The sequence below is a fragment of the Pseudonaja textilis genome, chromosome 1 (assembly GCF_049901715.1).
Source record: "Pseudonaja textilis isolate UNSWEBS1 chromosome 1, rPseTex1.2, whole genome shotgun sequence".
Taxonomy (NCBI): domain Eukaryota; kingdom Metazoa; phylum Chordata; class Lepidosauria; order Squamata; family Elapidae; genus Pseudonaja; species Pseudonaja textilis.
The window spans coordinates 65,287,964-65,300,337 of record NC_141990.1 but is presented as its reverse complement, the minus strand read 5'-3'; the positions used below and the strand labels follow the sequence as shown (position 1 = coordinate 65,300,337).

The 12,374-nt window shown below is 37.1% G+C and overlaps 2 protein-coding genes across 4 annotated transcripts in view; one reads left to right on the top strand and one right to left on the bottom strand.

Annotated features, from left to right (window-relative positions):
- Positions 1-2,518: 2,518 nt before the first annotated feature.
- TFB2M (transcription factor B2, mitochondrial) lies at positions 2,519-12,065 on the bottom strand. Its single transcript, XM_026695446.2, has 8 exons — positions 11,636-12,065; positions 10,223-10,311; positions 9,848-9,998; positions 9,172-9,320; positions 8,281-8,370; positions 7,528-7,587; positions 4,263-4,405; positions 2,519-3,424 (listed from the first exon to the last, which is right to left on the bottom strand). The coding sequence occupies exons 1-8, from the start codon at positions 11,937-11,939 to the stop codon at positions 3,238-3,240; spliced, it is 1,173 nt and encodes a 390-aa protein (XP_026551231.1). The 5' UTR covers positions 11,940-12,065; the 3' UTR covers positions 2,519-3,237.
- Positions 12,050-12,374, top strand: part of CNST (consortin, connexin sorting protein) — a 38,581-nt gene continuing 38,256 nt past the window's right edge. Inside the window, exon 1 of one of the 3 annotated variants that reach the window (XM_087936695.1) lies at positions 12,050-12,333. The gene's annotated coding sequence lies outside the window, so the exon portion shown is untranslated. The remainder of the gene's footprint in view (positions 12,334-12,374) is intronic. The other 2 variants (XM_026695443.2, XM_087936704.1) reach the window with 2 other exon arrangements.

Sequence of the window (12,374 nt, the reverse complement as noted above, 5' to 3'; positions counted from 1 at the left end):
TAACAAAACCCAGTTACCTTTTTGTTTTAGTTAATATTTGCCTTATTTGCATCTGTCCTGAAAAAAATCCAAATTTTAATTATTTTTAATTGCTTAAGTTTTCTGGAAACCAACAAAAGAGCCAAAGAAATAGGAGGCATCAAAATAGGTTTTAGAATCATCTAAATGACTCAAGTAGTTACCAGCATTTTTTTAAATTTAAGTCAGAGCTAAAGAAACCTAAGAATCCTAATGTCTGCATGTCTCTCAAACACTCACTCTGATGCTTCCTGGAAATAATATTGGTTTTCTCCCAAACATACAAATAAATCCCAATTAGAATTAAGGAGAAAAAGAATTTTCTCCCAGAACCAGGAAAATACAGAAATCCCATGAATTATGTACTTTTACCTACTTCAGCCTGTACTTTCTCAAAAGCACAAACTGTAGCTAGCAAATGTGGCCATCTCTAAATAAAATATTAATGGTATTCATAGATAAATTTGATAGTATGGTCTTATTCATAAGTAATTGTAAGCTAGAATTACAGTAGCAGTTTAATATACTAAACCAAAAAGGATCTTGAAGCTGGGACTTTGTTCTCAACTTTATTTTCTTCATTTATTTATCAAAGTTTATATTGCTGTAGTATGGGGAAACAGACTGATCATGACAAATCAACCAAATTGTCTTTTTTGATAAGAATGACAATTTAACTAGAAGCAGACAGTGGACAGTTTAACTTGTATTCAACAAAGTCTCCCAATAAAATGCTAGAAGAGAGCATGGCAAAATATGAACCAGACTACTGGTATTATATCATTGGATGAATATTGAGTTGGAAAGAAGAACTGAGTGGTTACACAAGAGCTCCATTCTAGGCTTTGTACCCCTGACCATATAACTTGAATGAAAGATTAGAAAATAGAATCAATTTGTAGATGACACAAAAAAGGGAAAATAAACAGAGGACAATATCAAGCTTAAGGAGATAGCAACTTATCAAACTGGAATAAATGAGTAGAAACCAGCAAGATAAATTTCAATAGTGACAAATGCCAAGTCTTATATTTGAGTAGGAAAAATAAAATATACTGGGCGGCACTACATGCAAAAAAGAATCTGTGTGTTTTGATTAAAGGTTAGATGCTGAATATAGGCAATAGCATATAACTGCAAAAAAAATGCAATCCTAGACTCTACCAAGAGAAGTCATTGCTTTTCTCTAGTTTACATTGATTTTGATCTGGAATTCTGCATCCAGTTCTAGGCACATTTTAGAAAGGATAGTGATAAATGTGTGTCCAAGGAATAGCAAGGAAGGTAAGGGGACCGAGGAGGAGACATTTATGAGGAACAACTGGAAGTTGCTTAGTCTGGAGAAGATTGCAAACATCAAGTACAGGTAGTCCTCAATTCACTACAACAATAATTGGGACTGGAATTCCTTTAGTAGATGATAAAGCACATTTACTAAGTCGCAAAGCACAACTGCATCACTTAGCAATGGCAATCCCTATAGTCCTGGTTGTCATTAATTAAATCCCAAGTATTAGATGAAGCAATTTCTTCACAAAGGTTCCAGGTAGGAGGGAGTGTGCATGGTAGTGCCGGGGAAGGTCAAGGAGAGTGCAAGAGGCACAACACAGCATGAGGGTGGATCAGGAAGAGTGCAAGAGATTATGTGCAAGTCAAGGAGGATTAGGAAGGGTGTACAGGAGCAGAAGTAAATTGCTACTACAACTTCAATGGATTCTGTGGATGTTTGAGAAAATGAACAGGCAATCTTTCCTGATGTAAAAGTAAAATTATTTATTTTAGGTTGTCTCTGGTATTTGCATCTGACTTTGTGCAAAGTCCACTCTTAGTTTTGCAATCTTTAAACCAATTGAGCTTCAGACAATACTTATGTGAATCTGTATTAAATCTTCCTGGAAATTGTCCTCAACCTAGACCTATTTGTTCAGTGACCATTCAAAGTTACAACAGTGCTGAACACCTCATGTTGATGACCAGTCCTTAAGAGTTCTGGCCATCCCAACAATCGCATGATTGCAATCTGGGTGCTTGGCAACTGGTTCACACATATAACCAGTTGCAGCCCCCTTATGATCATGTGTCACTATTTGTGGCCTTTCTTGTGGCTTCCCCAGAAAGTCTGGGTAAAGTGGCTGAGAAGCTCCAATGTCACTGGGATAACTCTTCCTCATCCACACACCTTCTCTTAGCCCCTCTTTGCACTCCCTTTATGACCACATCATTTAGCAGAAATTCCAATCCCAACTGTTATCACGAACAAAGGACTGTTTGCATTACTTTGTGGCTTAGCAGCATCATGTCATACAATATACAAATGAGATTATATTGCTAAGATTAGCTTGTCCTATAGGTAAATCATTCTACTTTGCCACACAATTTGATTTTTTACATAGCAATGGAACAGTCAGGCAATATGCATTCCAAGCAATTTAGATGTACCATACCAATTTAGATGTACTGAATAGGCAGGGCCCTAAAATTCAAATCTAAAACAAAATAGTTTACATGGTCTAATTTTAATTGCTGACACAACTTAAAAGACCAATTATTTTGAAAACATACTTATGTTTTGTAATATTTAAAAACATTTCTGATGGAATATCAATATGTTTCATGCATTGGAACTACAATTTTTATCTTCACATACATTTTCCATCTCACCTTGCCCTATGCCCAATGGACAATTTCTTAAAATTCCCAGTATTTTATTATATAACCATCTTTAAATGTTACATCTGAAGCAACCTGATCCTATAAACTAGTAGGAAACAACTCCCGTTTTTAATTAAGAATTGCTTATTTTATATAGTATAAGCTATAGTATACTATAACTTATATAGTCATTTTACAAAGTGGGATACAGTAAAGGCAAGATACAGATTAAACAAGTTGTATTTAAGATTAAACAAAAATGCTCCCCTCTCCCCCATGTTTTTCATTCACTGTTACTCTGGTAAAATACTGATTTAGAAGATACTATGTTTTATACAGAACTGATGGTGTACATATTGTTTTCTAATCTTTGCAGTTTCCAAGATACAGCAACTTCAGAGTTGATCATTTAGGATCCATTATATTTCCTTGTTTGCATAATTTAAATTTTCTAGAACTATCATCCTCGTACACATAGGGATTATCTTCTTTGTAAGATTTCAAGGTATGTGGTCCTCTGTATTGTATTTCAGTTCATAAAAAAACATAAATTAAATAGTCTTCATTTTAAAGAACTACATTGTCATCTGCCAATAAATCAATGTCACAGAACAAACTCCGATCAATTTGATTAGACTGTTCCATACGTTCAAAGAGAGATTTGTATGCCTCTGGGTATAAACTACCAGCTGTAACCTCTTCTGGAATCTCCAAATCTCTCAGCAAGTTCCTTGCATTCTCGTAAGTCCATAAACTGAAACAAAAATCATTAAAAAATTAGGTATAATTTAATTGTTAACGATCAAGTGGGCTCATTATGTTCTTAAAACCTTGCCTCCAAATATGATACCTGAAAGTATCTGTATGCTTTCAAACATCTGCCTTAGCAATTATCTAACTGGCTCACCTGATTTTATTTAGTTTATTTTAATTTCTTAAAAAATTAAATGGGAAGCCAAACTGATATTAAACAAAACATCAATTTCATGTACCCTACTTACTGGCAAGAATTTTTTTGAAGTCCACCATAGATCCGGATACACTTTTTGACAATAAAAAATTCAGCCAATGTTTGTGCCTCACCCTGCTCCCCAAGCTTTAGCTGTGTGTGCTGATACCTTGGGAAGAAAAGGCTAGATTTGGCAAGGAAAGGAAAGCCAAAAGCTTCACCAGCTCCTCAGAAAAAGATGTCTGCTTATGAAATTTTGTCACATGGCCCAGCAATGAAGCGTCTTGTCCTCCTTCCATAACTCAACCTCTTGAGCTCTAGGAAAGGTAGTGATGGAGGCAGGAACATGTGGAACCCAGTGGACTGGCAAAGCAGGCCTAGTGCCTGTGAGGACCTAACAGGACAGAAGGTAAATAGATGGAAGGTGTTTCAGCATCTCTTTGGGTTGGTTGTAATGGTAAATAACCCCAGATATAACTTTGGAAATGGGTTGTACATTGGGGGCAAGTTGTAATAACTTTGAATCATCACTAAGTGATCTGTCATAAGTGAGGACTACTTATACTGTAAAATTTTCAAATTTCTATGAGAGAGAGAGAGAGAGTCTGCTATTTTTCAGTTGAGGAAATTTAATTTTACTTACTTCAATTTGTTGTGTAGCTTAGTTGAGGCTTTACCAAAACACTGCTTTACCATCGAAATAAATGTTTTTGAATTAGCAGTTGTCAAGAAGTCTGTAAATAAATCTTTGCGTGGTGTTAGTTGTACTAAATATAAGAGTTCATTCTGCAGAAGGCAAAAGAATAAAAAAATCTTAATTTAACAATGAACTCAAATGCATTTTAGTCAAGTTAATAATTTTTATAAACTTGTACATCAGATTAAACTTTTCTGAAAACTTCATTATGAATTTGTTAAAAAGAATGCCTATGCCCGTAATGGCAAAACTATGGCACACGTGCCACAGGTGGCATGCAGAGCCATTTGTGCCAGCACGCGAGCTGCAGGCAAACTTACCTCACTGCGCATGTGCGTGCCTCACAGCTGATTTTTGGCCGGTTTGAGGGCTTTTTCGGCCTCTCAAAGGCTTGAGGAAGGCTTCTTCAGACTTCTACAAGCTTTGTAGCCCAAAATCTAATGCCATTTCATCACTTCCTGTTTTTCTGAAAATACCGGAAGTGACAACACAGGGCTAGATTTAGGCCTACAAAGCTTGTAGAAGCCTGAAGAAGCCTTCCTGAAGCCTTTGGGAGGCCAAAAAAGGCCTCAAACCGGCCAAAAATCAGCTGTGACGCGTAGTGCAGGTAACGGGGCGGTGGGGGGTGGGGTGGGATTGTGCGCGCATATGTAGTGGGCGTGAGGGGACGCATTGCCTTCTGGGTGCTGGCACGTGAGCACGAGCATTCAATCACACACAATTTTTGGCACAGGAGCCCAAAAAGGTTAGCCACCACTGGCCTATGCATACCCATTTTTCACAGAAAAATGTGAAATAACAGTTCTTTAGTGTAAGCTATGTTTGTTGGCCTTCACATGCATTCAATTCTTCCCAAGAAGCTAGTACTTCATAACATATCAGCATAATGTATGTACAAATCCAAGAAGTCTGGCCTTTTGCAAGTGACAGATGGAAATGTTGTCAATGCATAGATTTTTAAAGTGCTATCCAAGATTTGCCGATAACCTAGTGTGTTAATAGCCACTGGGACCACCACAGCCAATTTATGCCATAAACTTTCATTTGATATTTTGTGATTTTCTCTAATTCTTTGTCTTCTACTGTATTATCTCCTGGTATTACCACATCAATTATCTACAATTTCTTTCAACCATAGTTAAATCTGGTGTGTTATGACCAAGAGTTTACATTTGGAAATGTCAAAAACTACTTACTATGGTTTATGATAAAATCAGGAAGATATTTTGACTAGGTTTGATATTTTTATCCAACTATTATTATCATTTGTCACACAGCCTGATGTTCAGACAAAATTTGTATTTTTAGATACCTTTCAAGTTCATCCCGAGGACCTGTGATAGGTAGATGTTAAAAGTATTGTCATAGGATGTAAGGATTCTGAGTAAAGCTGCCTTTTGCAATTGACTAATGGTCATTTTGTCAATGCCGATGGTAACATTAATTTGCTACCAATCTCGTGGTTCAAGGTAACTCTGTTGCCTAATTAACAGAATAATAGAGTTGGAAGGAACCTTGGAGGTCTTCTAGCTCAACCACCTCAATGATACAGAGTGTCAAGAAGGACACTCTGTACTATTATAAACAAGTGGCTGTCCAAGAATAGAGCACTCACAATTTCTGAAGGCAAGCCATTCCACTGGTTAATTTTTCTCACTGTTAGGAAATTTCTTAGTTCTAGGTTGCTTCTTTTCTTAATTAGTTCCCATCGTTTCTTGTCTTGCTCTGATGCTTTGGAAAGTAGATTGACCTTCTTCTTTATGACAACCCCTCAAATATTGGAACACTGCTATTATGTCACCGTAGTCTTTTTTTTTTCACTAGACTAGACAGATCCAATTCCTACAACTATTCTTCATATGTTTTAGCCAAACTAATATTTGTTGGTCTTTTCTGCACTTTTTCCAGTCTCAAAATCTTTTTTATAATATGGTGATCAAATTGGATGCAGTATTCTAAGTGTAATTTTACTAGGGCTTTATAAAGTGATGCTCATACTTCATATGATCTTGATTCGATCTCTCCGTTAATGCAACCTAGGACTGCACTGGCTTTTTTGGCTGTTACCACATGCTGCTGGCTCATATTTAAGTGACTGTCCACTAGGACTTCAAGATTTCTCTCACAGTTACTGCTAATGATCTAGGTTTCATCTAATCTGTACCTGTTTGGCTTTTCTTGCCTAAGTGAAAAACCTTACTTTTCTCAACGTTTTGTTAGATAGGGCCCAGTGTTCAAGTCTGAAGGTCTTGAAATCCACCTGGATCTTGAACCTATTTTCTGGGGTAACTTCCAGATTATATATTGATATGTACATGTGGTATTTCTTGGACTATGAACATCTTCATTCCCCTCTCCATGGCAATGAATATGATGTTTATTGTTAAATTATAGCAAACCATGGAAAGATTGCAATAACAATTTCTAGTAGGAAGCCTCCTAACACAGGTAGTCTCAACTTATAATCGTAACTGAGCCCGGAATTATGGTCGAAAATATTTGTGGTCATACATCATGGCACCCACATGACTAGAAATAATTTTTTGGCCTTTCTCGCAGCAATCATTAAGAACATACCACAACTGTTAAGCAAACCTATTCATTTGAATGACCATTTTTCTGCTGGCTTCCAAGCAAATTGTAGTTATGTTACTGCAGAACATCATGACCTGCCTGGCAAGCAATCACATAATTGTGGGGTGTTCCAGAACTATTTATGATGGTCGGAGTGGTTTATGGGCCATAAAGCATCTATTCCATGGCTATCATATCTTCCAACATTTGTAAAATGATTGTTTGTTAAGTGAGGACCACCTATATAGGTTTTGACCCCAGCAAAAAATACTTTTGAGAACTGAAATTTGATATTAATTAAGTGCAAATAAAAATTATCCATTTTTCTCTAGAACAGAGAACTACAGAATTTAAATAGACATCCAAATCCATTATTTGGCTTTTTACATACAACTCCTTAAATCAAATTGGAGAGTTACTTTTCAAGAATCTCAATTATATGAGTCTGCGGAGGCAGAACTAATTGCATCTTGAAATTAATCTGTGGAGTCCCTGGTGCTCTCTGAGCTTGTTTTCTTGCAGATGTTTCATTATCCAAACTAGGTAACATAATCAGTGCTAGCTCTGGTACATAAAAATAATCACCCAAACATTCACACTGCACTTATTTTAGGACTGACAAATATTAAAAGCTTACCACACTATTTGATCTCGATGACTTTTTTCTTGAAGTAGTTAAAAATGAAGAGCCAGGCACCTAGAAGAGAAGAAACAATGAAAGTTAGTGTAGCTTTAAAATACTAGGGCCAAGATATGAAAGAAAGAATGAAGAAGCACTAAAATTAATTATATACTCAGCATTCTGAAGTTGGCTTTTACAAAGAGATTTTTACAATAGGTTTATACACAGAATTGAAGTCTATTTTTTATTATCTTGCTTCCCGTAGATTTCAGCAATAAATCTTCAGGGTACAGCAATCCTCCATCATAAATAAAACATAGTGTGATTATATACACAAGAACCCACTTATATTTCTTTGTGTAAGACTAAGAAGTTAGGCATTTTATTATTAACAAAAACAGTTTCAGAATGTATAGCATCTTGCCAAATGCAGGGAATGATAGCTAAAATGCTACAATCTCTTCTATGAGATGTTCTCATTGCATAGCTCACTGCGTTTGAAAACACTAACTAGGTTAAGAAACTTTTCCGAGCCACATCTTACAGTAGCATCTCCACACAAGAGCACATGAAAAAGGAGGTGGGGTAAGGTGGATATTATAATTTTTCAAGTTCCACATTACTATATAACACTTGACATAATAAAAATACTGTTTTCACATATCATTCATTTCAATAACCTGTTCCAAATTTTTAGTATCAAGTTAGTAATAAATGTGTAAGACAAGCAGTTTCTATTATTAATCATTGCATATACAAAATGCTCACCTTATGTAAAAGTTGAATATCACAAGCTGTTTGCCAAAGTACACTTAGTGCCTGGTAAAACTTTTTATCTGGAGGTTTTGCAACAAAAACCTGACAAAGGCAGAAGCATTATATTTACATTATATTTCTGATTTTATTATGAAAATCCTGAATGAACACTTGAAAGCCTCAGTGAGGCAAGAATCAAGGTATGCAAGACAACTTGTTGGAGATTATGTCGGATGTACCATATGTTGCTTTTGTGTAGGTGTGTGTGCCTGAAAGTTATTATTGACTCTTGGCAATTGCCCATACAAGTCCTGTAGTATTCTTGGCAATAGGTGATAAATGAACTTTATTTTTTGGTAATATTTTCCTATCTTCTTTCTTATAGAAATCAATCACAGTTCTAAAACTACAAAAACTTGTGTAGAGTATAATAGTCTAATGCAATGGTGGCTAACCTTTTGGGGCTCCCATGCTGAAAACTGCATGCGTGCTTGCGTGCCAGCACCCAGAAGGCAATGTGTGTGGGAGGCCCACATGCCCCCTGCACATGTGCGCGTGAGCCCCCCACCACATATCTCTGTGTATGCGCACGAGACCTCTGCGTGCCCTGCACATTTTTGTGCATTCACATGTACCTCCCCCCGTCCCTCCATGCATGAACACCAGATACCCAACAATCAGCTGTCGGATGAGCCACACACACGCATGCAGAGTGGGGCTCTTCCGGGAAACCTCTTGCGTGCCAGCAGAAGATTCTCAACCCATCTCACAGGATTATTGTGGGGAAAATAGGAGGAAGAAAGAATATTATGTATGTTCACTGCCTTGATTAATTTATAAAAATAAAAAGTGGAATATAAATTAAATCTCAAAGTTGATGTATTAGCAAATTTTTATACAAACCTTGTACATTCTTTCACTGACAAACAAGTTTAATTCTATTCTTCCATAGTTGTATATAGAGCTGCATTCATATAAAAAATAAGTATATCTCCAAATAAAACTCCGTTCATCTTTTGTGGGGACAATTCCAACCACTTTTAGAGGAACATCTGTTTTTAAAGTGAATCAAGATATTTGAAAATTAAAATAGCCGCAATACAGTAATCTAATATTAAATTAAAAATTACTATAAGCATATGAGTTAGCTTCAGCAATATAACTATTAGCTTCGGGACTTTCATCTTGCAAGTTATGCTTTTTTTCATGAAAGCCCACCTCTTAATCAAAGGCCCTATTAGAGATTGAATTGGCAAGCAGAAATAGCATCGCTTTCATTGCTTATTTTATGTTTATGGACATCCTTCAAATTTTATTAACATCAAAAAAAGTTATGTAATCTTGCTTTAGCATGGTTTTTTTAAAATAAAGTCTTAATACCTTTCTGCTTCAGAATTTTAAAAATATATTTAGGACTAATTTAACAAATGCCACTTTACTCTGCATGTTATAATTTTTACATTGAAGTGATCCAATTAAACAATTCTGTCTGAATGGGAGCTACCTCAAATTCAGAAGATCAAGAAAAAGTGAATATACAATTTAAATTTACAATATATATACATGTATGATAATTTACCTGATGTCCAAGGAACTTCGAAGATTCTCAGGTTGTTAAAAAGTGTTTCAGAACATAATTCACCCTTCAACAATGCATATGGATTACCATCCAATTTTATGAAGTTGGAATGCACCACTTCCAATTGGTTTTCAAATTCTTTCTTTAGAGACTAAATACAAGCATACAACTAGAGGTTAACCAAAACATCTGAAATAGCCTTTCTCTGGGCTATTCTCTTCATGTCAATTACTTTCTGCTTAAACTGTTGCTGTCTCTTCAACTATCACTCAGATTGACCATTGGATGTCATAATCCAGAAATATCAGAAGGTTTTCTAGCCTTGCTTTAAGATGAAAGTGCAGGAATTTATAATGGGAATAAGACAATACCTACCTCTAAATTAGGAAGAAATGATTTATTACTCTCCAGAGCTATGACGTGGGCTCCAGTATTAAGCAGTTTTCGAGTCAACACTCCAGGACCTAAAAATAGCCATTGTTTAAAACTCTATTCTAGAATTTATTTAAAAAGCTCTATTTTTAAGAGAAATATCAATCAAAACATTCTAACTGAAAATTGAAAATATGCATGTTTATCTATAAAGACACATCAGGTACTGCCTAATCCTAAAAGGAGGGAAGAAACAAATATTGTTCAGCTGCCATGGTTTGAAAAAAAACAACCATGATCAAGAAAGAGGTAACACTATTTAAAGTGCCATTTGCCATTATATTCCTCCAAGTGGTGACTCCCAATTCAATCTGCTATCAGAGAAATAGCTTTAGTGCCTGTGTTATCCCAGATGTGTATGTGTTCCTGAAACCCCAAAATTATCTTCTTTTAAAAAAGACAGTCTGACAACGACTGAAATTCTATGAAATAGCCAAATCCCACTCGCTCTCCATTCTTTTGCATGAAAGCTAGCAAGATATAGCAGTTTCATGGTATTTCAAATTTTTCATTTTAATTTTTAGTGGACGCAACAATATCTGAAAAGATTGCTGGGTGTTTTTTATGTAACTGAAGGAGCAATAGAAACAGCTTTTCCAACATGGATAATTTTCTTCCTCTGTTGTACAGTATTTTACTAAATAATATTTTTATGCAAGTCAGTTCATGAGACCTGTCAGAACAGGTTTCAAGTGACTTATAAAAAAGAACATTGCCTTTTCAATAATTGCATAATGATGCAAGCCACTTAAAATACAGTACAAAAAGGTTAAGACAAAAATGTATCAGTTAAACTTATCCATTTATTTATGGACAGAGATCACCTTCAACTCAATGAGAGTTATGTTCAAGTGAAGCTGTTGTAAGATTGTAAAGTTACACAGAGGATATGATTCAAGAAGTGCACAATATGAATTTTCAGTAATATAAAATTATTAGTTTAAAAATTAGAATCTGTGAAGTTCTTGATCTTCTCAACTTGGTTGTTTGTGTTCATTACCCATCAGTGCTTCAGTGATAATGTTTTCTAGTTGGCGAATGATATGTTTGCAAGCCAACAAGTTCAAGAGAGCACCAAGGACACCACAGTCCTATTCCGCGCTACGGTACATATATTTTCTTCTATTGAAAAACATAATCTACGGCACACCGATTGCTATTGCAGCACAATGGGGATGGATGCCAAAGCTACCAAGCAGTACCAAGCACCTAGAAGTCACCCTTTCTCTAATATTGCAGCAAATCTGGTGAATTCCTCCTCGCAGCTTAATGTCAACTTTATTGTCATCACATCACCTCCGAGGTCACATGCTTAACTTTTACCTTTTAAAAAGGGTCCCCTTAAGTAACGCTCACCTGCCTCGAATTCTAGAAGGTAGGTTTTGGACTGCTCCAAATTTCGTCCCCTCGTCAGCTGGGAGGCCACTTTACGCGCTGACAGGGGGCAGGCGAGAAACCTTCGATCTGAGGTCGAATCCCGCTCTGCGTTTGCGACCATTTCGGCGATTTCACCTTTCAGAGAATCGTTTTTTTCCAGGTTGTGGAGTCCGAGTCTTACACTCTGACCCTTCAGGCCCCGCACCGAGGAGCGTAAAGTCGAGGCGGCCAGGGTCAACTGCCGTCCCCCGAAGAGAGGACAAATCGACGCAACGAAAGTCATCTTCGCGCTTTAGCGCTGATTTCTTTTTTTCTTTTTCTTTTTAAACAAGGCGAGGGCCAGCCCTCACGTGGCGACCTTGCAGAACTCGACAGCGAGCGCAGTTTCCACCCGGACAATTTCAGCGTCGGAGCGCCACCGGCGGTTCTGTTTCCTCCGAGCGTTAACGAGCTGTCGCCGGGGTTGACGTTCTAGCCTTCCGTTTTCATGGCACGGACCCCTCTAGGCGTATGGTACTCGGTGGCGCACACCTTTGGCTTCTGACGCTGCACCCGGGAGTCTCCCGGCGAGTGTCTCTGGTTTCTTTGCGTCCCGTTCCTTCTCTCCGGCTTCCCGATTTGGCTCTGCCGGAGCGAGGGGCTGCCTGGAACTCTGGAGAAGGTGGCTGCAGGCTGAGGTGAGAGAAGGAAAGCGACGAGGCTACTCTCCCTAGTTTAC